At 41.5% G+C, this 26,731-nt stretch overlaps 1 protein-coding gene across 4 annotated transcripts in view; it reads left to right on the top strand.

Annotated features, from left to right (window-relative positions):
- The first annotated feature begins 9,872 nt into the window (after positions 1-9,872).
- Positions 9,873-26,731, top strand: part of LOC136886130 (zinc finger protein OZF) — a 52,179-nt gene continuing 35,320 nt past the window's right edge. For 2 of the 4 annotated variants that reach the window (XM_068230671.1, XM_067158879.2), the window contains exons 1-2: positions 9,892-10,015; positions 19,811-19,866. In XM_068230671.1, coding sequence (XP_068086772.1) covers positions 19,816-19,866 — 51 coding nt within the window. In that variant the 5' untranslated portion in view covers positions 9,892-10,015; positions 19,811-19,815. Of the gene's footprint in view, positions 10,016-10,212; positions 10,361-19,810; positions 19,867-26,731 lie in introns of those variants that run through there. The other 2 variants (XM_068230673.1, XM_068230672.1) reach the window with 2 other exon arrangements.

The raw sequence follows: 26,731 nt of genomic DNA, 5'->3' as shown, positions 1-26,731 counted from the left end.
AGAGGTATCCGTAGAAACTCTTACTAAAATATTGTTGAAAATAGGATAGGCTTAATTGCAGTTTGGAATTGTGTAGTTCTTGTGTATTACTTTCGATATTCAGTAATTAACAGCAGTTTTTATCCTGTTAGGGGTTGTAGGATTAAAAAAAATAGAGCACGACTAAGTAGTATTGTAGTGTAGTCGTATATTAATTACCTTATTGTTGTGTACTATCCCAGACAATATATCCCTCCGTTCATTTATTTTTTTTGCAAATAAGTTACTTCATCTTTTTTAATTTATAATTTTTCACCCGTAAAGAATGGCTAAGGAGCGCGAGTGTGCTTATTGTGGTTGTGGTGAGGCATTGAGGGGTATGAGGGAGGAGTTGGAAAGTTTGAGGGAGATAATTAGGATTCTCACAGAAGACAGGAAGGAAGATAGGACTCCCTCAAACAATGTGCAGGTTACAGTAGGTGTACAAGAGGGAGGGGAAGGAAAGGGAGGAGTTGTAGAAGACAGGTGGTCTAATGTTCTAAGGGGAAGGAGATTGCAGGCCAAGGGCTCTATTCAGGATCAGAATTCAGGACAGGTGTCTGTGCGAAATCGGTATGAGTCACTCCAGGTAGAACAACAGAGGGAAGATGAGGGACAGGGAACTGTTGCTGAGATGCATGGAAGTAGGGGGAAGGGAAAAGGTAGGAAAGGGAAATGTAGAGTAGAGGATAGGAAAAGACAGGTGGAACAGGGTCATGGGAAGGAGAAAAGGGAGGAGGAAGTAGCTTCTGCAGCTATCAGGAAAGATAGGGCTGACCAGGAGGGGAGGGGATCAAATGAGGTGGGTAGGGTTGAGGCTCTGGTCATGGGGGATTCCATCGTTAGACACGTGGGGAAAGTGTGTGGAGGAAAGGGAACCAGGGTAGAATGCTATCCAGGAATTAGGTTGAGGCAGATGTTGAGGAAAGTAGAAGAGAGGGAGGAGGGGAAGGAGAAGGTGGTAGTGTTTCACGTTGGTACCAACAACGTAAGGCAAGCTGATATAAGTACCAACATAGTTGGAGATGTGTGGGATCTGGTAAATGCAGCACGGGTGAAGTTTAAGAAAGCGGAGATTGTTATTAGTGGAATACTGTGTAGGAGGGATACTGACTGGAGGGTGATTGGGGATTTAAATGAGACTATGGAGTGGGTATGTGGGAAACTGGGAGTGAAATTTCTAGATCCTAATGGGTGGGTAGGAGATAGGGATCTGCGCTCGGATGGCCTTCATTTAAACCGCAGTGGTACGTATAAGTTAGGAAATTTGTTTGGAAGGGTAATAGGGAGGTACATTCAGGGAAACGGGATGACCTAGGGAGCGGTGATAAGGGAACAGGGAACTGGAAATCAAGCAGGGATGACATAAAATTGTTAGTGCTGAACTGTAGAAGTATTGTAAAGAAAGGAATAGAATTAAGTAATTTAATAGATATATATTTACCAGATATTGTAATAGGAGTTGAATCATGGCTGAGAAATAATATAATGGATGCAGAAATTTTCTCACGACACTGGAGTGTGTATCGTAGAGATAGGATAGGAAAGGTGGGAGGGGGAGTTTTCATTCTGGTGAAAGAAGAATTTGTAAGCTACGAAAAAGTTAAAGATGAGACACATGAAATTCTAGGTGTAAGGCTCATTTCTAAAGATAATAGGCAACTTGATATATTTGGAGTGTACAGATCGGGAAAGGGTAGCACTGATGTGGATTCGGAATTATTTGATAGGATAGTCAGCTATGTGGGAAACGACATGGAAAGAAATGTGATTGTAGCGGGAGATCTGAATTTGCCAGATGTAAATTGGGAAGGAAATGCGAACGGCAGGAAGCATGACCAACAAATGGCAAATAAGTTAATATGGGAAGGACAGCTAATTCAGAAAGTGATGGAACCAACCAGAGGGAAAAATATCCTGGATGTAGTGCTGATAAAACCAGATGAGCTCTATAGGGAAACTGAAGTAATAGATGGTATTAGTGATCATGAAGCTGTTTTTGTGGTAGTTAAAAATAAATGCGATAGAAAGGAAGGTCTTAAAAGTAGGACTGTTAGGCAGTACCATATGGCTGATAAAGCAGGTATGAGGCAGTTTCTAAAAAGTAACTATGATCGGTGGAAAACGGTAAATAAAAATGTAAACAGACTCTGGGATGGGTTTAAAGAAATTGTTGAGGAATGCGAAAACAGGTTTGTACCTTTAAGGGTGGTAAGGAATGGTAAAGACCCACCTTATTATAATAGAGAAATAAAGAGACTAAGAAGGAGGTGCAGACTGGAAAGAAATAGAGTTAGAAATGGCTGTGGAAGTAAGGAGAAATTGAAGGAACTTACTAGAAAATTGAATCTAGCAAAGAAGACAGCTAAGGATAACATGATGGCAAGCATAATTGGCAGTCATACAAATTTTAGTGAAAAATGGAAGGGTACGTATAGGTATTTTAAGGCAGAAACAGGTTCCAAGAAGGACATTCCAGGAATAATTAATGAACAAGGGGAGTGTGTATGTGAGGATCTTCAAAAGGCAGAAGTATTCAGTCAGCAGTATGTAAAGATTGTTGGTTACAAGGATAATGTCGAGATAGAGGAAGAGACTAAGGCCAAAGAAGTAATAAAATTTACATATGATAACAATGACATTTACAATAAGATACAAAAGTTGAAAACTAGAAAAGCGGCTGGAATTGATAAGATTTCTGGGGATATACTAAAGACAATGGGTTGGAATGTAGTACCATATCTGAAGTACTTATTTGATTATTGTTTGGTCGAAGGAGCTATACCAGATGAATGGAGAGTTTCTATAGTAGCCCCTGTGTATAAAGGAAAGGGTGATAGACATAAAGCTGAAAATTACAGGCCAGTAAGTTTGACATGCATTGTATGTAAGCTTTGGGAAGGCATTCTTTCTGATTACATTAGACATGTTTGTGAAATTAATAACTGGTTCGATAGAAGGCAATTCGGTTTTAGGAAAGGTTATTCCACTGAAGCTCAACTTGTAGGATTCCAGCAAGATATAGCAGATATCTTGGATTCTGGAGGTCAAATGGACTGTATCGCGATTGACATGTCTAAAGCATTTGATAGGGTGGATCATGGGAGACTACTAGCAAAAATGAGTGCAATTGGACTAGACAAAAGAGTGACTGAATGGGTTGCTATATTTCTAGAAAATAGATCTCAGAGAGTTAGAGTAGGTGAAGCTTTGTCTGACCCTGTAATAGTTGAGAGGGGAGTTCCTCAGGGCAGTGTTATCGGACCTTTATGTTTTCTTATATATATAAATGATATGAGTAAAGGAGTGGAATCGGAGGTAAGGCTTTTTGCGGATGATGTTATTCTCTATAGAGTGATAAATAAGTTACAAGATTGTGAGCAACTGCAATGTGACCTCGAAAATGTTGTGAGATGGACAGCAGGCAATGGTATGTTGATAAACGGGGCTAAAAGTCAGGTTGTGAGTTTCACAAATAGGAAAAGTCCTCTCAGTTTTAATTACTGCGTTGATGGGGTGAAAGTTCCTTTTGGGGATCATTGTAAGTATCTAGGTGTTAATATAAGGAAAGATCTTCACTGGGGTAATCACATAAATGGGATTGTAAATAAAGGGTACCGATCTCTACACATGGTTATGAGGGTGTTTAGGGGTTGTAGTAAGGATGTAAAGGAGAGTGCATATAAGTCTCTGGTAAGACCCCAACTAGAGTATGGTTCCAGTGTATGGGACCCTCACCAGGATTACCTGATTCAAGAACTGGAAAAAATCCAAAGAAAAGCAGCTCGATTTGTTCTGGGTGATTTCCGACAAAAGAGTAGCGTTACAAAAATGTTGCAATGTTTGGGTTGGGAAGAATTGAGAGAAAGAAGAAGAGCTGCTCGACTAAGTGGTATGTTCCGAGCTGTCAGCGGAGAGATGGCGTGGAATGACATTAGTAGACGAATAGGTTTGAATGGCGTTTATAAAAGTAGGAAAGATCACGATATGAAGATAAACTTGGAATTCAAGAGGACAAACTGGGGCAAATATTCATTTATAGGAAGGGGAGTTAGGGATTGGAATAACTTACCAAGGGAGATGTTCAATAAATTTCCAATTTCTTTGAAATCATTTCGGAAAAGGCTAGGAAAGCAACAGATAGGGAATCTGCCACCTGGGCGACTGCCCTAAATGCAGATCAGTATTGACAGTATTGATTGATTGTTATTTACTTACTACTTTCGAACTGCATTGTTCTACAAATCTTAGGACAACCTAAAATAACAACACGTATACGTAGGCTACTATAATTTCTGTATTGTTTTAAAAGAGAAATTAATAATGTACAGTATACAGCACGCTAGCCTCCGTGGCTGAGGCGGCAGCGCGTCGGCATCTCACCGCTGGCCATGGTTCAAATCCCGGTCACTTCATGTGAGATTTGTGATGGACAAAGCGGAGGCAGGAAGATTTTTTCTCCAGGTACTCCGGTTTTCCTGGTCATCTTTCATTCCAGCAACAGTCTCCAATATCATCATCATCATCTGTTTACCCTCCAGGTTCGGTTTTTCCCTCGGACTCAGCGAGGGATCCCACCTCTACCGCCTCAAGGGCAGTGTCCTGGAGCTTCAGACTCTTGGTCGGGGGATACAACTGGGGAGTATGACCAGTACCTCGCCCAGGCGGCCTCACCTGCTATGCTGAACAGGGGCCTTGTGGAGGGATGGGAAGATTGGAAGGGATAGGCAAGGAAGAGGGAAGGAAGCGGCCGTGGCCTTAAGTTAGGTACCATCCCGGCATTCGCCTGGAGGAGAAGTGGGAAACCACGGAAAACCACTTCCAGGATGGCTGAGGTGGGAATCGAACCCACCTCTACTCAGTTGACCTCCCGAGGCTGAGTGGACCCCGTTCCAGCCCTCGTACCACTTTTCAAATTTCGTGGCAGAGCCGGGAATCGAACCCGGGCCTCCGGGGGTGGCAGCTAATCACGCTAACCACTACACCACAGAGGCGGACTCCAATATACAATGAGAAATATATATCAGAGCTTTGTGGCAAATAAAGTTTAAACATGGTATCAGTATTATAAAATATACGGGACAGTTCAAGAAAAACGGGACAATATGCATCCCGTATGTTTTTAGCTGGGACGAGGCACCTTACAGAAATAAGGGACGTTTGGTCACCCCATGGTACGAGCTGCGAGTACGAAATTGGGGCTCAGAAGCAAAAACAAGAGTAGCCTAAGTATGTGAGTGTGCGTGTTTCTCACCAGCGGAAAAATTAATTTCCAAAATGAGGATCCATAGTGTAATCTATAGTGAGAGGCTTAGCTGGAAGTCAGCGTATAGCAATAACATACCCCTCCTAATGGTGCTACTGCTGTGATGAGCCACCGCTGCTCACCCCGAAGGCCTGCAGATTACGAGGTGATGCTTGGTCAGCACGGCAAATCGTCTCGGCCGTTATTTTTGGTTTTGTAGTCCGGAGCCTCTATCTCAACGTCAGGTAGCTCCTAAATTGTAATCACGTAGGCGAGTGAATCTCGAACCAATTCCCAAGTCGAGGTAAAAATCCCTGAGCTGGTCGGGAAATAAAACCGGACCTCCGGATGGGAGGTAGCGGTGTTGTTTTAAGAGCAAGTACAGCTGGGCAACCATCCTCCATTAACACCAGTCAGAAGGAAAATGAATATATCCGACATAGCGGAAAATGACGGCAATGGCAATGCCAAAAGAAAGAAAAGGGCTACGAAGGGCGTGAAAATGAAAGACTACCGTACGTAGGTCCCGCAGACATATCGCCGTAGTCGGAAAAGAACAAGTGTTGACCAAAGACGTCGGATAGGATAGAAGTGAGGAGCCTGGCACAAGCAAGTGAAAGCAAGGCCAGGACTCGGCTAAGGGCCCCGTAGCCGACAGGCAGGTTAGGTTTTGGTGTTGATTATTGTTTTATGAGGAAGTACAACTAAACAACCATTCTCTATTATCACTAATCAGAGAGAAAAAATGGAAGGGATCCGACACTTCGAAAAATGAAGGTATCGGCCAAAGAAAGATAAGGGCGACGAAGGGCGTGAAAATGAAACTCCTTAGCCCTTCCAGCCTAATAGCGTCGAGGTCGGGGAGAGAAAAAAAAAAAAAAGCAAGAGTTGACAAAGGGAGGTCGGATAAATGGATGAAAGTGAAGAGCCTGGAACAAGTAAGTGGTAGCAATGCCAGAACTCAGCTAAAGGGCTCCGTGGTCGCCAACCTACACTCCCAAGTTGAGAGCCCTTGTGGCCCCTTTTAGTCACCTCTTACGACAGGCATAGATGCCATGGCAGGGGATACTGTGGGTGTGTTCTACCGTCCCCATCCACAGGGGAGATAAAGATTCCGTTTACGGCATATCAACAGAAAAATGTGTATCCACAAAAGAACGGTAATACTCACGGAACGCAAGAAAAATGAAAGATATTCTAGATCTCGTAACTACAATTGCCTGTCTCTTATTCCAAGGCACTGGTTCGTTTACCGGACAGTTCAAGGATTTTAATTCTGGACTGAGCATTGCCAAGATACAACAGAAATGTGTTTAAAGAATGTGAGTACAAACAATAGCCTACAAACGATACTGATATCTAACATAGAAACGACATCTTTCAGAGAGGATTTTATACTTCTGTGATTATGTAAGTCCTGTAAGTCAGCAATCGAAAGGTTATGGGAATCCTATATTTTGATTGTACGGATTGTAGGTACAGTTTTCATATGTTGATTATTACTTTGAAGGATATTTTTTTTTACATAGTACCGTTTTTTTTTAGGTGATTTCAAGTAGAGCCTCCGTGGCTCAGATGGCAGCGCGTCGGCCTCTCACTGCTGGATACCGTGGTTCAAATCCCGGTCACTCCATGTGAGATTTGTCCTGGAGAAAGCGGAGGCGGGACAGGTTTTTCTCCGGCTACTCCGGTTTTCCCTGTCATCTTTCATTCCAGCAACACTCTCCATTATCATTTCATAGCATTTATCACTCATTAATAAATCACCTTGGGAGTGGCGACCCCATTGTAATAACAGCCTATATATCTTTCATTCATTACATCCCTGACCCGGGATGTAGGTTGTAGGTTTTCATTTTCAGGTGATTTCAAATACGGTATTTGCTTTAATAAAACTATACCGGTACCTAATTGTTTATTCTTGCCTTCGTGATTTCTTCCTTTTTCTTCGTTATTTGGATACAGTAACGGTAATTCTTCAGATTAACAAACCTAAAGAAGGAAATAAACTGATTGCGAGATTTATAGGCATAACACCGGTAACACAACATAACACGAGGATCATTTTAATTTGTCCGAATCTATTTATACTGGGATAGTTGAAAATAGCCGGCGATGTTGTATTATAATGAGCACTTTATTATTCAACGCACTCTTGCACATTTTGCGATTTTCTTTCTTATTATTGCATTGTATTTTGGAGAGATCCGCTTTCATAAAAGCAAAGGTTTGTTGTCATGGTAACGACGTAAATATTTTCATCAAATACAGTAGAGATTGTACGCGACACTGAGCGAGATATCGAGGGACAGCTACTGGAGCTCACTCTAGCGGATAGACCTGAACAGTACTGATTCTCTCGTAAGAGCATGTGTATTTTTGTGTGACGTTTTTGGTGTTATTTATGCGTTTGCAGTGAGTTGACATAAATAAATAGTAGTGTGTGTCATTCCTTGATATCTCCTCTGAACATGAGAGGAAAGGTATGCGCTGTGTTTGGCTGCAGTAATGCGCGGTCGTTCTTCAGGTTCCCTCGTGACAAGAACATGTAAGTAATATTGTGTTTGCATATATATTCTTCCAGTAACAGAGATTTTTATAGTACTTCATAATCTTCTGACCTGATCGACCCATATTTTAACTGCCTTAAAATGTAATACGTCCGCCTCTGTGGTGTAGTGGTTAGCGTGATTAGCTGCCACCCCCGGAGGTCCGGGTTCGATTCCCGGCTCTGCCACGAAATTTGTAAAGTGGTACGAGGGCTGGAACGGGGTCCACTCAGCCTCGGGAGGTGAACTGAGTAGAGGTGGGTTCGATTCCCACCTCAGCCATCCTGGAAGTGGTTTTCCGTGGTTTCCCACTTCTCCTCCAGGCGAATGCCGGGATGGTACCTAACTTAAGGCCACGGCCGCTTCCTTCCCTCTTCCTTGCCTATCCCATCCGATCTTCCCATCCCTCCACAAGGCCCCTGTTCAGCATAGCAGGTGAGGCCGCCTGGGCGAGGTACTGGTCATTCTCCCCCGACCAAGAGCCTGAAGCTCCAGGACACTGCCCTTGAGGCGGTAGAGGTGGGATCCCTCGCTGAGTCCGAAGGAAAAACCGAACCTGGAGGGTAAACAGATGATGATGATGATGATGATAGTGCAGCAGTTAACCTTCAATACCGATGTGTTGTTGTAGGTGTGATCTGTGGGTTTTGAAATGTCACGGAAGTGATTTGGATAAGGTGTACAAGAAAGAAGGGTTACGCTTATATAAGAATTATAAGGTCTGTTCAGATCATTTCCAGGCCAGCGACTTTAAAAATCCTCGACTATACAGCCAAGGGTATGTTACATTTTTACTCTAATTGTACGTAAATATTCCTCAAAGCATCACTATCGACAACATTTTCACACTTTTCTTTCTTTTATCCCTTTTTTCAGATTAAAGCTAGGGTTTTTATAGATTATCTTTCTGTTAGTAGGCTTCATGTTAAGAGGAAAATTGTCCTGCTATTAAATGTTAATTCGCCGGGCTGAGTGGCTCAGACGGTTAAGGCGCTGGCCTTCTGGCCCCAACTTGGCAGGTTCGATCCTGCCTCAGTCCGATGATGTTTGAAGGTGCTCAAATACGTCAGCCTCGTGTCGGTAGATTTATTGGCACGTAAAATAATTCCTGCGGGACTAAATTCCGGCACCTCGGCGTCTCCGAAAACCGTAAAAGAGTAGTTAGTGGGACGTAAAACAAATAACATTACTATTATTAAATGTTAATTCATTGCATCACATGTGTAAGGAATATCTTTCTGTTAGTAGGCTTCATGTTAAGAGGAAAATTGTCCAGCTATTAAATGTTAATTCATTGCATCATATGTGTAAGGAATGTGCCGATATTTTTATTGACAAGTGTCTTAATGTGATGATACAACGTTTTTAAATGAGAAAAAAAGACATCCAACCGTAAGAGTTCAGGCAGCAATGTTAAAGCTAAAAAAGTAATGCATAAATGGAAGATAAAGCCATTTCACAGCAGTCCATTTCACTTCTTGTTTATATGTCTAATTTCAGTCTTTGAATAATAACCTTTTAAATAATTCTTCATTCATTTATCCAGAATTGCTTTAGCAACTTCGAAGTTAATATCTCAATAACACTTTCTTTCTAGGCGTAATTTATTTATCCATTTCCGTATATACATTTCCATTGATATTTGAATTTAGCGCGATTTGTTCAGGTCAAGTCACTAGGAGCGCCACCGTCGAATTGTCTCTCATTTTAAGCAAGGCGAAATCCGTAAATGTCGCGTATTTTATGTATCGTGCAGGGGTTTTTTTTCGGGGGGGGGGGGGAGTATCGACTATCGATTCCAAGCTACTGTCAGGTCAGCAACGAGGTTGTTATATATATATATATATATATAATTTATCACAACCAGTGATTTTCTTCTGCCACACGCTCAGAGTGAAGAAGGTTTTGGCTTATTTCATTATTGAAGTTTATTACGCTCTGTCCTATAATATCTTCTTGTCCGCACCGTTCCACTGGCGATTTTGCAATCTCTATGGCTTATTTACAAATTAGTTAGCTCTTAACTCTATGGTTTGTATATAATGGCTGCGGTGTGTACTGTCACTTGGTAGCTGACTTCGCAAATATTTTGTACATTCTTCTCTTTCCATATCGTCTGAGTGAGGTGGGTGGCTGGTGGGTGGAGACTTTTGTAGTGTGCTCGGTTCTATTTGGTTCTGCAATTTATTAATCCAGTTTCAAGGTAATTTGTTAAGTGATATGTTAATATGTATTTCTCATGTAACCTCTTCCCTTCGGGGTCATTAATTCGTGTTTTAAAACCCCGCCTTAATATTTTACCTCTTTCACAGGTTTTTCATAAACGGAATATTCAATTTTGTTAATTGTGTACTTGTTATTATCCCGTCCTACGCCGGGCGGTGCTGAACCTTGGTCGAATAATGGCTACTCGCAGTCAAGTTAAATTCTATATTATCGGTATTAAATAGTTGTAAGAAATTAATCGAGATGCTATTTTGGATAAATTGTTACTTGATTTGTTTTTAATGGGAATAACTATTTGCTATTCAGTAGGTAGCCGATTTAGGTAAGCCAAATGATGAATTGACAAGTAACTTGAAATTTGTTTCAATAATTCATAATATTGGTAAGAGTAATTATTGTGTTATATTTTTTAACTGATTATCGTTACATGTAAATTATCTGATTGTTTGATGTGAATTTTTACTGAAGTATTGAATTTTCATTGTTAGGAGATGAAGAAGTGGAAAGGTTGCTATGGAAATGTGGGCGGTTGTACTGGAATGCCTCAATTGTTTGTTAGAATTGGCCGTGTGTGCCATACATCTTTTATGTTATTATAAGCCTGTTTGTGTAACTATATAGTTTTCTTTTTGATATGTAGAATGGGATAAAAATATTTAGGACAGATTCTGTGATAATTAAAAATCCAGGTCTCTTTGCCATTTGACTGCCATTACCTTGCTTCGGATATGACTTGATAGGGCTGCCAACTATATTTACTATGAACAGAAGTGTTTTTTCCTGTTATACGGTTGTTAGGCCTACTACTATATCCATAAAACACTTCTGAAACAACTGCAGAAATTACAAAACAGAAATTTAAGGTTTATTAGAAATAATCCCTTGAAATCCTCATATTGATCATGTAAATTTAATATAGCATGTGCTTATATGCTCAACCACTTATTAATAATTTTATGTATACAAACTATATTTAGTTATGTAAGTGCCTCCCAGATTGTAATGTCCTGTACAGTTCCTATGTATGAACCTGCAGGCTCGTTGTAATTAATTGAAATAAATAAAAAATGGGCACCATTGTTGCAATAAAATGTAGGGATCTCCACATTTAAGTGCAGCTTATGGCTCAGCATCAAAAACTACACTGAGCCTTTTACACAATATTCACCATAGTGGAGTTACGCTGGCAACGGAAGCCCCATTCCCAGCCTACTCGCTGAAGCAGGAGTTCCGTCTTTACGGATAAGGAGGTAGCAGTTACTCCTCATGTACGCTGCCAAAATTTGTGAAATGCCGCTACATCCAAGCTATTAATGCATCTTTAATACCCAATACCACCAGAGGTACCAAGACTGGCTGAATGCCACACGGCCGGCCGGGTTTCGAATTGATAGCTTGTGTCATGATTTAAATATAGGTTGTCTTGAACAAACTTTTAGCGAGGTACCTCTGTGGTTAGTTCCGCAACCGGAAATAAGTCTGGATCTACTCCGTGAACCCAAGGTGAACACGGATTCCTCAGTTTATCAGAGGTATTTCTAGGACTTCGTTCGCCAATATCCGGCCGCAAGAGATATCTTCATGGATGGTTCTAAAATTGGAGAAAGTGTTGGTTGCACTTTCATCACCGATGACATGAGCACGAAGATCTCGTTTCCTAGTGTATGTAGTGTGTGTACTGCAGAGCTTTACGCCATCTTAGAAGCTTTGCAGATTGCACTGGGTGACGAAAGAAGCCACTTTATGTGTACCGACTCGTTAAGCTCTCTGCAGTCTATTGAAACCTGTTTCTCGCAACACCCACTGGTGCTGCAGATTCATGGCCTTCTAGCCAGGTTAAGTGATGCTGACACCAGAATCACTTTCGCGTGGCTTCCAAGCCACGTTGGGATTGCGGGAAATGAACTTGCGGATGAAGCTGCAAAGGAAGCTGTATTTTTACCTCCAAGACCGGTCAATGTACCTGCTAAAGATATTTCTCAGCTATGTCGAACCATCTTGGCGTACTGGGAATCGGAGTGGCTAGCTATCCGAACTCCCAACAAGCTGAGAGCAATTAAGAAGACAACTAACGTGTGGCGGTCCTCTTTCCGGCCTTCACTGAGAGAGGCTATAGTATTGTGTAGGCTGAGGATAGGTCATGGACGATCTACGCACTCTTATCTCCTAAAGAGGGAAGACTCCCCAGTGTGTTCTTGTGGTGTCAACTTCACCGTGGTCCACATCCTCACAGAGTGCGCCAATCTCTCTGGCCTAAGATGGAGCCTCGGCCTGCAGGAAACATTCCAACACATACTAGACGATGACGTGATTATATGCTGATCTCGTCATCGCTTTATGTGCAACAGTGGATTATTCAAGGGAATGTAAATTACATGTGTACTGTTACTCAGGGAACGCACGTTCCCTTTTGATTCGTTAATAATTTTTCGGCTTAATTCAGTAATTTTTTGTTTTATTTTGTACTTCGTTTCCAAATTTCTTCGTTGAGTATATATTTTTATTTTATTTTAAATTTCTTTTTCACTAATTTGTTCAGAGAGGATGATTATCTAGTTGTACTTCCTTTTAAAACAAAAATCACCTCCACTCATAACCCAAATTTTGATATTTTCTAAATTGAAACATCAGATGCCTGTGTTTTTACCAAGTGAGTTGGCCATGTGGTTAGGGTTGCATAGCTGTGAGCTTGCGTTTGGGAGATGGTTGGTTCAAATCACACTGTTGGCAGCCCTGAAGATGGTTTACCATGTTTTCCCATTTTGCTCCATCATTGCTGTACCTTTTTTTTCTCAGTTCTAGCCCTTACCCTTCCTTGCATCACTGGAAACCTTCAATTGTGTTAGTACGACGTTAAACCACTAGCAAAAAAATCCCAACTAAATCTGTATTTTTCAGACTTACTGTTGTACCCCTCATTCAATTACTAGAAACAGTTTCTTAAAATGAGAACCATCTCCCTTCGACATCATTAAATTGGTGATGATGTGTTGGGAGGTTTTTATCTCATATTTTCCATATCTTTTTCCCACCAGCTAGAGATTTTCTGAATCGTTGGGTGACTTTGGAAGTTGATGAGAATAAGGGCATAGTTTTTGGCATTGTTGTAATTTAAAAAAAACAACCTTATATAAATGTGACCGATTAAAAATTCAGTTCGAGTATGCACAGTACCATAAATACAGTACGTGCAACTTTTAGTGATACCTGGTTTTATGGTGGTGAGTAGTAAGGAGGGCGCTCTTCCAGTTCCGGTAATATGGCCAACTGAATGGAAATTAAATCTGAATTCAATCAATAGTATGATCGATCGATATGAATTTTCTAAACCTTCGTTATCTTAGGATGAATTCTCTGAAATATGACATCCACAATCACTTTCACAATCGTCACTGCTATCTGCAGTACTGTTAAATTACAATCTCGTCCATGGCTATTTCTATGACACCATCATGCCTTCCAGTTCTTTCACCTTTCTGCAATACCCTTCCCAGTCTCCGCCGGATATTAAATGGAATGCCCCGATGGTCAGTCGTCATAAGTTAACTGCTGACATGAGGAGGAAGAGCAGCTGTTTGTTTTGTTTCTCCATAGCACAGCACTCTGCAACTTGAGCTGTTATTTTTCTTCCCTCGCTGTGTGTAGCCCTCGGTTGTTTCCGTGTAGGAGTTCTAGGTGGTTCCTGTGATGTACTCGGATTTTCCTCACTCACGTTCAATCCTAATCTATATTTTGGCTTGGCTGTGTAAACAACAACAGTACTAGTATATAAAGTGTACGCCAGATGTCTCACGGCGAAGCATAATCAATTCATAGTTTGTGTTTCAAAGGTTGCCGATACGAATCTCGAATATAACCGAGGTCTACCGATTCAGCAGTAGGGAGCCAAGGTATCAATAAAAGTTGCGTTCTTTCAGACCTTTACTTCGTATCAGATTACAGTTGTTGCATGTCTAAATTTGAACATATCTAAAACCTAATAGTCTTAATATGTAGGCCTACATAATTCTTGATTTGCATTATATGAATTAGGCCAATTTTTCTTCTTGTTAATGCATGTGTAATTTTTAAAATGAAAAGTCGCTTTGCTGTGGGTCAGATTACGTGTAAAACGGTAGTCCCATGGTTATGATCATGATATCAACAGTCTTGTAAAACCGGAGGGTCGTATCGCAATATTGAGACATATGAAACTGCAAGATTGATTGCTTTTTCTTCTTGCACATAGGCCTTTCTTGTTCATTATCATTGCAATGATAATAATCCATTGGGTAGCTTGCAACCTTTAGTCTGACTCCTTGGCTGAATGGTCAGCGTTCACGCCTTCAGTTCAGAGGGCCACGGGTTCGATTCCTGGCCAGGTTGGGGATTTTAATCGTGTTTGATTGATTCTACCAACTAACACAGAAATAAGCAATAGTGAATAGGAAGGACATCTGATGGTACAACAGGGCCAAATCCACATGTGCTGCACAGTTTGCACTTACGACCCCATGTGTGGGGGAAAAGTGGTAGAACAACAGCTTACCACCTTTAAACACATTGCAGTTGGGGCAAATACAGCATTCATGTAAAGGACGATGAGTTGGGATTGGAATAATTTACCAAGGGAGATGTCCAATCATCATCATCATCATCATTATTTTACAGTTCCAGTTTCCTGGGTACTGCTGGCGAGCCTCTTCCATTTTGTCTTATTGAGATATGTTCTGTTGTTAATGACGTCCTCCAGTGTCCTTCCCCAATCTGCTATGTCCATCTTTACGATGTCCATCCAGTGGATTCTTGGTCTTCCCACCATCCGTTTCCCTGCCACATGTCGCTCCAAGTTAACATATGCTGTCCTTGTTGGCTCCATCCTCATTACATGCCCAAACCACCTCAGTCTGGACATGCTGATCCGATCTAACAATGATGTAACAATCCCAGTTTCCTTCGTAACCACATCATTCCCTCAACTTGTCCAGTTTGATTTTTCGAATTGTGGACGCAAGGAACTTCATCTCGGGTGCCTGCAACCTTGATGAATCTTTCTTAGTGAGGGTGCAGGTTTCAATACCATAGGTTAAGACTGGTATGAAGTACTGATTGAACATCACCAGCTTTGATTTTGTTGGTACTTTGGGATCCCAGAGGAGTGTTCGTACTTGCTGGTAAAAGTGAGAGCTCTTCTGCACTCTATTTGCCACCTCCTTTTGTGGCTAGTGTATCTCAAGATATTACACTGCTGAGGTATGTAAAGCTTTCTACAGTTTCTAGTGGATGGTTTCCTAGCATGATGTTCGCTGATCGTCCCTCTCTGTTTATTGCCATCACTACTGTCTTGGGTTTGCTTATCTTGAGATTGAACTCCTGGAACTTAACCTTCCGTTCATTGAGTCCCGACTGTACTTGTTCCTCAGTTTCTCCCCAGATCATAACATCATCAGCAAAGGCCATTGCATTTAGTTCACCAGAGGTTTTCTTGATGTTCTTCATTATGTCATCCCTGATGGTGATAAACAATAATGGGGATAGTGCACTGCCTTGCTGGACTCCACTTCCGGTCTTGAACCAGGATGAACGTCTGTCACTCAATCGCAGACAGCTGGTACAGTTCTCATACAGCATCTGAAGTTTCCTCACTGGTCCCTCTGGCACATTTCATCTTTTCTCTTGCATTACTGTCATATGCCTTCTCAATGTCAAGTATTAAAGTAGGACATTAGTCCTTTTGCTTCTCAGGTATGGATACGGGCACTGAAGGTTAGGTCTGTTGTGGACCTGTTAGGCCTGAAGCCATACTGTTCCTCTTCAAACTGTGGCTCTAAGATGACTTGCAATCTGCTCTCTAAGATTTTCTCATGAATCTTAAGCCCATGAGAAAGGAGTGTTATTTACCGGTAGTTGGAGCATTTTCGGCAATTTCCTTTCTTAACCGGGGAAAAAAATGACACCCTCGCTCCAATCAGTAGGTATCTTGCCATATTTCCAAACTGAATTGAGTACTCTGTGTAGCCACTGTAAACCCTGGACTCCTGCTGCTTTAATCATGTCCATGCTGACTTCATCGATTTCTGGGGATTTCCCTTGCAGCATCGTCTTAAGGGCTGCTTCTGTTTCTGCCCATGTAATGGGAGGTATCTCTGTGCAGGTTTCAACAGCTGGTTCTTTTATTCTCTGATCTGCTTCTGTCCTGTTCATAGGTGATCAAAATGATACCTCAGAACCTCTCTGATGTCCTCTTCTTTCCTGACCAGGTTTCCGTTTGCATCCTCAATTGCTTTGATGGTTTCGACTGAATTCCTTTTGTTTGTGATCACTCTGAACAATAGTTTCATATTGCCTCTGCTGTCTTTCTTCAGTCCAATAAATTTCCAAATTATTTGCAATTATTTGAGGAAAGACTAGGTAAACAGCAAATAGGAAACCAGCCACCTGGATGACTGCCCTAAATGCAGATCAGTAGTGATTGATTGTACGCCAGGTATTGCTAACGTGGAAATATTGTTTAATCATGATAACTGGGCGATGGTTGTTGTCATGATAATCTTAAGGTGTAAAACCATGTGGTCTTAAACAATTGCAAAGAAATTGGAAATTCATTGAACATCTCCCTTGGTAAGTTATTCCAATCCCTAACTCCCCTTCCTATAAACAAAATATTTGTCCCAATTTGTCCTCTTGAATTGCAGCATAATCTTTATATGGTGATCTTTCCTACTTTTAAAAACACCATTCAGACTTATTCGTCTACTGATGTCATTCCACGCCATCTCTCCACTGACAGTTGGAACATACCACTTAACCAATACAAATGGTCCGTTATTGGACATTATAAATTTTCCAGCTAACTCATTCCTGGTTGCCAGCGTTTCACCCCAGTGTGCTAAGTTGGGCTCATCAGTTGATAAATAGCACACCCACCAAGACGCATGGCTAGTGCATACCGTGAAGGCCACTGTGTAGGCTACTGGAGCCACCAGCAGTGCCAGTGGCAATTCCGTATAGGAATCAACATTTATATCAACATACCACTTATAACTGTTTCTCTGGACATCGAGAAAGCATATGACCATATACCACGCAGGCATATATGGGAATGTTTGAGACATAAGTGCCCCATGACATCATAGCACGAGTACAACGATTATATGATGAAACCAAATGTTGTGCCCAGGTCCAGGATGGAAGGTCAGGTTGGTTTGAAACGAAGAGTGGAGTCCAGCAAGGAAGTTGTCTTTCACCACTTCTCTTCATAATCATAATGGATGAAGTTTTAAAGCAGTTAAAAGAAAGGATCCAACAACTAATGCCCTGGTTTTTTCTGATGTATGGTATGAGGCGAGATAGAAGTGGACGTACAAACTAGACTAGATCTCTGGCATGAAGCTTTTACAACCTTAAGTCTCAAAATCAGGATAAAGAAGACAGTTGGCTTGGTAATGAGTAGAAATTCTCCAATTGTTCATCTAAGAATTGGAGATGAGATGGATATTGTAGACAACTTCCAGTATTAGATTTCTTTCATCAGACAATACCATACATCAAGAGATTAGCAACAGAATACATAAAGCTTCCAAATTCTATCACGCTGTACGTCAAATACTTTGGGATGAACATTTCCGTTAGTTTCCAAGATCAGCTTGTACAAAATATATGTAGTACCTGTATGACGTATGGCTTGGAAGCAGCAACACTTACTGGACCAGCAAAGAGTCCGTTAGTTTCCAAGATCAGCTTGTACAAAATATATGTAGTACCTGTATGACATATGGCTTGGAAGCAGCAACACTTACTGGACCAGCAAAGAGTCGTCTTCATGCAACAGAAAGAAAGTTCCTCCGTTCTTGTCTACAAAAAACAAAAATGGATAAAATGAGGATTGTGGATATCCAACAACAGCTTGGATTAGAAGGAAGCTTTCTGGAGACTCTAGAAGTGAAGAAATTGCAATGGTATGGTCACATGAAAAGAATGGATCCTCACAGGACTCTTCGAACATACTTTGACCACAGTGTTCCTGGGAAGAGACCAAGAGGAAGACCTTGCGATGTTTGGGAAAAACCGATATTGAAGGACCTTGAAATTAGAGATGTGAACTGGTCACATATATGAGCAACATCTGTGGATGGATAGGACAAACAGGATGTGGTTCGTACACAACCACACCCCGCTTGTGGGAGCAAAGAAATGATGATGATGATACCACTTAGTCGAGCAGCTTATCTCCTTTCTCCCAGTTCTTCCCAGCCCAAAGTTTGCTACATTTTCGTAACGCTACTCTTTTGTCGGAAATCACCCAGAACAAATCGACCTGCTTTTCTTTGTATTTCTTCCAGTTCTTGAATCAAGTAACCCTGGTGAGGGTCCCCTACATTGGAACCATACTCTATTTGGGGTCTTATTAGAGACTTATATGCCGTCTCCTTTACATCCTTACTACAACCCCTAAATACCCTCATAACCATGTGCCGAGATCTGTACCCTTTATTTACAATCATATTTGTGATTACCCCATTGAAGATGTATACTTATATTAACACATAGGTGCTTACAATGATCCCCAAAAGGAACTTTCACTCCATTAATGCAGTAATTAAAACTGAGAGGACTTTTCCTATTTGTGAAACTTACAACTTGACTTTTAACCCCGTTTATCATCATACCCTTGCGTACTCTCTCACAACGTTATCGAGGTCATTTTGCGTTGAAATGGACTTACCAACAAAAATCAAAATTCATGAATATCTCTGTTATCATAGCTGGTACAGTAAAAGTGTAGGACATAAATGATCGGAAATTAAATTTTATATAACTTTATTTATGTAGTATTTATGATAGGACCACTAACAACATATTTGAGAATTACATTTTAGGTCTTCCCCTAAACTACCATTTTACTCAGCGTGAATATAATTATTTATAGTCTAGATTGTAGTGTCTCATTCCCCGACTTTACATACCAAAATTCATTAAATCCTCTTAAGCCATTTTCTCCTGATGCCTAGACAGACAGAGATGATGGAAAATTTAAAAGTGCATTTCCTTGTTACAGTAGACATGACTGATACAGAAGTACCATTTTTTTAAAAATTCTGATCTATGTACAAACATAACTCTTCATGTAGTGGAGGATATAGCACACTCGCAGCTTTGAAAAATTTGTGCACCCAGGTGTCAGGGGGGGAAGTTCATCTTGAAGAGGACAAATTATTCGTTTGTCATTAGCTGCATGTAACGAATGGCTTTGTCAGCATCAGCCTTTTGCCACTGTTCCAAGAGAGGATGCGCTGCTATTGCCCTATGGAATGCTAGAGGCCTAACAGCTGCTTTATGGGGGCTTAAGCCCCCAGACCCCCATTGTTTGATCAGTCCAATGGTTTTCTCACTAACTGGACGTAACCAATTTGCTTCACACACCCCTCCTCATTGTACCACTAGTTCTTAAGTTGGAAAGTTGGCAGCCTCGTGCACTGTACGATCATGTTGAATGTGAGAAGTCGGCAATAAAGAAACAAAGAACAATGCAATCGCACCTAGATGCCTGCGTTGATAAAAGGCTGGAGTAACTGAACTCATACTGCCAGAAGAATTAACCAAACTCAGTTGAAATCCTTGACCCGGATCAAAATCAGGCAAAGATACTGTTGTTTTGCACCTTAACTTGTTTCTTCTGTACCTCCTAACAATCATTAATGTTTTATAAAGAAAATTGTTCTATCTTTAGTTCTTCTGTTTTGAAGAGTTGTTTGCCTATTTGTTTCTAGTGTGATGTGGTTGGTGTTTACAGGTAAAATGGAGCAAGATGTAGCCTTGAAAGAAGACTCTGACTGGCCAAGTGACATTGTGAGTAGAGTTGTTCTGTTTTACTTTAACTTTTGCTTTTGCTGATAGATATGTGAAATAATAATAATAATAATAATAATAATAATAATAATAATAATAATAATAATTGGAATTATTAGTGCCGGGCTGAGTGGCTCAGACGGTTGAGGCGCTGGACTTCTGACCCCAACTTGGCAGGTTCGATCCCGGCTCAGTCCGGTGGTATTTGAAGGTGCTCAAATACATCAGCATCGTGTCGGTAGATTTACTGGCACTTAAAAGAACTGCTGTGGGACTAAATTCCGGCACCTCGGCATCTCCGAAGACCTTAAAATAGTAGTTAGTGGGACGTAAAGCAAATAACATTAAATTAATTGGAATTATTATTATTATTATTATTGGAAAACATCTTGGAAATGATATACCTGGATTCAGTCGTATGCGTTTCAATTATCTCAAACCCCTGTGGTTTTGTAAAAAGTGAAGGGAATATCATTACAATACATGACTTATCCCTTATTGTGAAATGATACCATGAGTCGCAGAGAACTCTTCACTCGAGTTTCGTGGATCTTCAAAAGACTTTCGATAGAATGCCACGCAACCTTACCTGGCATGCGCTTAGAATGCATAGAGTACCAGAAGTTTGTTTGATGTACCCAGATTCTTTATTGCAATGTTATCAGGCAGGTCCAATGCGCAACAGGAATCTCTGCACAGTTTAACATTCAAATTGGTGTTCATTAGGGATCAGCTTTTTCTCCGCGCCTGTTTATCTTGTGTCTGGACACCATAGCTGCGGAACTGCTGACTTCACACCCTTGGACACTGATTTATGCCGATGATATCATAGTTGCCAACAAAACTCTGCAAGATTTACAGCACTTAATCCAATGCTAAATAACTGGTCTCGACGAATATGACTTGAGACATGATATGAAGAAAACGGCATACTTGGAGTGTGGAGAACTGAGTGAAGGGTCAATTAACATTGATAGCATTGATCTCCCTCAGTATTTGGGATCAGTCATCTGTTCTGCTTGTATCACACTTCCAGATACATGGATGAAGTAGCGCCTGGTTAAAAGTTACTTTCGAATGGAAGATGCTACTATACAGTACCGGTCAAAAGTTTAGGACCACATGAAGAAATCACGAACACCGAGCTCGATAGCTGCAGTCACTTAAGTGCGCCCAGTATTCAGTATTTGGGAGATAGTGGGTTCAAACCCCACTGTCGGCAGCCCTGAAGATGGTTTTCTGTGGTTTCCCATTTTCACACCAGCAAAATGCTGGGGCTGTACCTTAAGGCCACGGCCGCTTCCTTCCCAGTTCTAGCCCTTTCCTGTCCCATCGTCGTCATAAGACCTATCTGTGTCGGTGCGACTTAAAGCCAATTAAAAAAAAAAAAAAGAAATTGCAAAGTGTTATCTATAACCTTAAATTGAGCCACTAGATATCTGCAATTTTCTGTCTGAGCTTTCACATCTAATTTCATTGAGTTAGTCCAAGTACTGTGGAAGTTATGAATTTTTAATTCTTGGAAGGTCACACCAAACAATCAAACATTTTGGTAATATAATGTATTGTACACACTAATTGGTTGCAAGTATCACCACCAAATTTTTTTTGTAGACTTAGCAATAGGTGAGGGCCAATTTAGTATGAATATAAAAATTCCAAAAATATGCGGCACCATTTTTTTTTTTTTTTTTTTGCATGTTTTCTTTTTTTCAAAGCAGCGCCAAGGTGGTTGATTTTTCTTTGTCTTTGTCATGTATGGCCCAAGGTCTCGGGGCAAGCTATTGGCGCTGGACTTATCTGCTCAGATAGTTCATTTTCACTCTACAGATGGCATCCAAGAACACATTTCTGATGCTGATAGCTCACACTGAGACCTATGACAAGAGCAAGGAAAAATTGACCGTCTTATCGCTGGTTTGAAAAATAAATACACAAAAATCAGTGCCGAGTTTTTATATTTAAACTAAATTGACCCCCACCTATTGCTAAGTCTACAAAAGAATGTTGGTGGTGATACTTACAACCAATTAGAGTATATAGTACATATTTCCAGAAATGTTGACCTGATAAAATAATAGCGTGTGGCCTCCACAGAGGTCTGGTGCAGGTCTTTTGATTTGTTGCCCGTAGGTGACCTCCGCGTCGTGATGAGGATGAAATGATTATGAAGATTTCACATACACCCAATCCCTGTGCCAGGGGAATTAACCAGTTGCAGTTTAAATTCCCGACCCTGTCGGGAATCAAACCCAGGACCCCTGCGACCAAAGGCCAGCACGCTAACCATTTTGCCGTGGAGCAGGACTTGAATTTCTGATCTGACCATCCAACAGTTAAAAATGTATAACTTCTACAATACTTGGCCTAAGTCAATGAAATCAGGTGATGTATGTCATATTAAATGCAAGAGCTCAGGAAAAAAAAAAAAAATATTACAGTGGTCTAGTAGCAGAGTGTGAGGAAAGCAATGGGAAACTACCTCACTCCTCATTTCCCTAGTACGCCTCTTCAGTGATGCCTAGGCCATCTATGACAGCTGATGGCAGAGCTGTTGAGCATCCCACCAGCGGCATCGCTGACGGACTGAACATACATAGTAGCAGAGTGTTAGGTTCTAGATGACATTTCATAATTTTTTATGTGGCCCTAAACTTTTGACCAGTACTGTACATAAAATCAAAAATTTTCAAAAATGATGTACATACAATGGCATTGTATGGGACAGAGTGTTTGCCAGAAACACGAACAACTCTTACATGTTATGGAAATGAAGATGCTTCGATGGCTATGCAAAACTGGACTCTATCAGAAATCAGGACATGAGGGCGGCATTTGACGTGACTCAAGCACCCGAGAAAATGCGAGAGACTAGTCTGGTGTGGTTTGGCCGTATGTTGTGTGGCAACAGCAATTCAGTTGCAAAGACAGCACTAGAATTGAACCGTGAGGGCTGTTGACCACAAGGACAGCCAAAGAAACAGTGGTTCAGTTTTCTGAAGGAGGACATGTTCTTGGATAGTATAACTCCTCCACGAACCTACTACACTGGCGCGTCCCAGGTGGCAGATAGGGGGGTCCTAACCGGCTTGCCGGCAGACTTGAGGGAAATAAAATACCTCTCACGGACCAAACACACTAGCCCTTGCTGGTGGGGGACGCACATGTAGAATACACCCGCGGTATCCCCTGCCTGTCGTAAGAGGCAACTAAAAGAGGCCCAAGGGGTCTCAACTTGGGAGTGTGAATTAGCGACCACGGGGCCCTTAGCTGCGTCTTGGCGTTGCTTCCACTTACTTGTGCCAGGCTCCTCACTTTCGTCTATCCTGTCCGACCTCCCTTGGTCAACTCTTGTTCTTTTCCGACCCCGATGGTATTAGAGCATTCGAGGCCTAGGGAGTCTTTCATTTTCTCGCCCGTCGTGGCCCTTGCCTTTCTTCGTCCGTTACTTCATTTTTCGAAGTGACGGATCCCTTCTTTCTTCTTTGTTCTCTCTCTTTACCCCGTGTTGGTGGGGGACGCAGACGAATAATACTCCCACGGTATCCCCTGCCTGTCGTGAGAGGCGACTAAAAGGGGCGATCAAGGGATGATTGAATTAGAACCATGAAACTACTGCTGATTCGTACCATCATGCGGGGAACACCATGGGTTGCCTGTACTTGCGAGTAGTACCACTAAATTCGGTACGAAATAGGTTTGTGATTAGTAGCAGTAAAGAGGCTGGCCGGGTGGGTTTCCAGTACCCGTGCGTCGTACCCATGTGAGCAACACCGCGGGTCTGGGCGTAGCCTGTGAGTTGTATCACTATACGAGCGGCACCGTGGGTCTGCGTTGCCTGTGATTAGTACTCCCTATGTGAGGAACACCACGGGGCCCGTGGGACCGGCACCCGTGACTAGTACCCCTAGGTGAGCAAACTCATCGGTTTGCGTTGGCTATGAGTGGCACCATTGTGTGTGAAACACCATAGGTCTGCGTTCCCTATACGAAGTACAATACTTGAGAGTAGTACCATCTTGTGTGGAACACCGTGAGTCTTCGCCACTTTTGATTAGTACCCCAACATGACAGATACCATGGTTCTACTTTACTCGCGACATGTACCATTCTGTGGGGCCTTAGTCATGGATTTTGCTCCCCTGTAGACATCAAGCATTATTGTGCTTTATGAGTGGTCCCTTGGTCAGTAATACTATTATTTATGATCTTTTTTGAGTTTGATCCACTGTTTTTGTTTGTTTGTTTGTTTGTTTTTTGTAGGGTCCATGTCTTCCATTCATTCTTCATGACGTTTTTTTAAATTTTGGTCAGTGGATTAATTTGAACCTTTTGTTATTTCATTTAGTACCATTAGGGGCCGATGACCTCGATGTTAGGCCCCTTAAAAAAAAGTATAACTCCAAGGATCGGAATGAACGCTAAGATGAGTAGTAGTAATAGTAGTAGGTTTATCCAATTCAGTCTGAGATTTAAAGAACAGCTATGGCCAAAAATGTAACTATATACCAGTATTTGCACCATTCTATCTCATAATAACTGGGAGTAGTATATATTTGCAGTTTTTCTCTATGGAGCCGAGAAGTGGACTTCATGCTACAGACCTGAAGAAATTAGATTCTTTTAAAATGTGGTGCTTGCATGAATGTTAATCATGCCTTGGATAGCCTTTTGAACCAATGACTCCATTCTTAACCAGCTCAACCTTAGAATGAGATTATCATCTATGTGTAAATAAAGAGTACAGTTCTTTGGATGCACTATATGGTGTGGGAATGACAGCAAAGAAAAAATGGTCAGCCTTGGAGATGTTCCTGAGAAGAGATCTTGGGATGATTTCCCACTTGCTGGTCAAACTTCAATAATGTTAGAGTTGAAGCTCTTTTGTGCAGCATGTTTGGCCGAGGATTGCAAAGAGATGAAGGTAACACAAGAGCCTGCGTAGAAATCACGATCCTCAGAATTGATGGTGGTGATCATTGTTTTAAGAAGTACAGCTGGGCAACCATCCTCTATATAACACTAATCAGAGGGGGAAAAATTGGTAAGGGTCCAATACTTTGACAAATGAAGGTGTCGGGCAAAAAAAGGCAAGGGACACGGACGTGAAAATGAGACTCCCTAGGCCTCAAATGCTGTAATACCGTAGGGGTTGGAAAAGAACAAGAGTTGGCCAAGGTTGGTTGGATTTGATAGATGAAAGTGAGGAGCCTTACACAAGTGGAAGCAATGACAGGACTCGGGTAAGGGCACCATGGTTACCAACCTACGCTCCCAAGTTAAGAGCGCCTGGGGCCCTTTTAGTCTCCTCTTACGATAGGCAGGCGATACTATGGGTATTGAGCCGCTGCCCACCCACAGGGAGTAAAACATACAAGAGTAATGGATATGACACATTAAACTGGAGATGGTGGTATTTGTTTCAAAGGGAAGTTCAACTGAGCAACTATCGCTTGTCTTGGTTGAATAGTTGCAGAGTGTATGGCGTATGATCCGAAGTTCACAGGTTTGATCTTGGTTTAGGTAGATTTTTGAAAGACAGTAAAAGGCCTTGGCATTTCACATCATTGTTTGTGGGTTAAAGATCTCTGATGGTGCACTTATTGTCACGTGATAAAATAAAATTCAGCTGTAGGAACTTCAAGAGGCGAAAAGTAAGTTAGGTGTTATGTCTACTCCATAGTTCTTTACGGTGTCGAAGCTACTGATGGCGTGGAGAAGAAAATCCAAACCTTCAAAATGTGGAAGTGCAGGTGCCTGCTCAAGATTACGTGGGTCCAGTGAAGTAGTAGTTCGACGTATTGGTTGCCGGCTTGAACTTGAGTTTACTGTTATGAAGAAGGTACTGCAGTATCTAGGCGATATAATGCTAGACTAGTCCAAGTGCCACCTCCAACAGCTCTTCATACAAGGAATGTTGAAATGGAAATGAAATGGCATATGGCTTTTAGTGCAGGGAGTGTCAGAGGACATGTTCGGCTCGCCGGGTGCAGGTCTTTTGATTTGTCGCCCGTAGGCGACCTGCGCGTCATGATGAGGATGAAATGATGAAGACGACACATACACCCAGCCCTCAAGCCGGCGAAATTAACCAGTGATGGTTAAAATTCCCGACCCTACCGGGAATCGAACCTGGGACCCCTCTGTCCAAAGGCCAGCACGCTAATCATATTGCCATGGAGCCGGACGCAAAGAATGTTTTGACGGGAGAAGAGGGCGTTGGAGGAACAAGGACTTCTTGGTTGGTTTAACGCTTGCAGGCATTATGATAACATCGCCATTATGAACGCTGACATCTGCAACGAATAAGGCAGAAGAAAAAGGAGAGACAAAAGTGAAAGTTCTACAGTTATGGCTTGGTAGGCTAATTAGTTTTAAATTCGCTATGAAGGGTGTGGATGATCGGATATCATGTAATAGAAATTCGTGATGGCATCAATCAGGTAATAAAGTTATGGTAACATTAATATTACTGGAGAACAGCAGCACAATAAGAATTTCAAAATTAATAGGCAATTCGTTGAGATTGTACCACTTCAGAATCATAACCTAGGCTATTCTAATATTATTAGTTGAAAACAAGGTATTTTAGTATGGCAGAGTTTTAGAAGCATCTGTTCATATTTCTCGGTGTCCATATTGCTTTTATTCTTTTGATGCAGGCTTCTTTTCTCTCCTTGGTTCAAGTTTTTCTGGTCGTTTTCTTAGGTTTGTCCTCTTGGTTAGCCTGCCACTTGTTAATTTTCGATGTCTTATGAGAATCCTGCCATTGTAAGATGATTATGATATTGATGTAATAATGAATCATAACGTGGCTATCTTCTTTCTTTGAGGGTCTTTGTTATTTCTGATTGTGTACTCACAC

Source organism: Anabrus simplex, chromosome X (genome assembly GCF_040414725.1).
Source record: "Anabrus simplex isolate iqAnaSimp1 chromosome X, ASM4041472v1, whole genome shotgun sequence".
Lineage (NCBI taxonomy): Eukaryota > Metazoa > Arthropoda > Insecta > Orthoptera > Tettigoniidae > Anabrus > Anabrus simplex.
The sequence above is the reverse complement of the archived record's forward strand: the minus strand, read 5'-3'. Positions and strand labels throughout refer to the sequence as shown.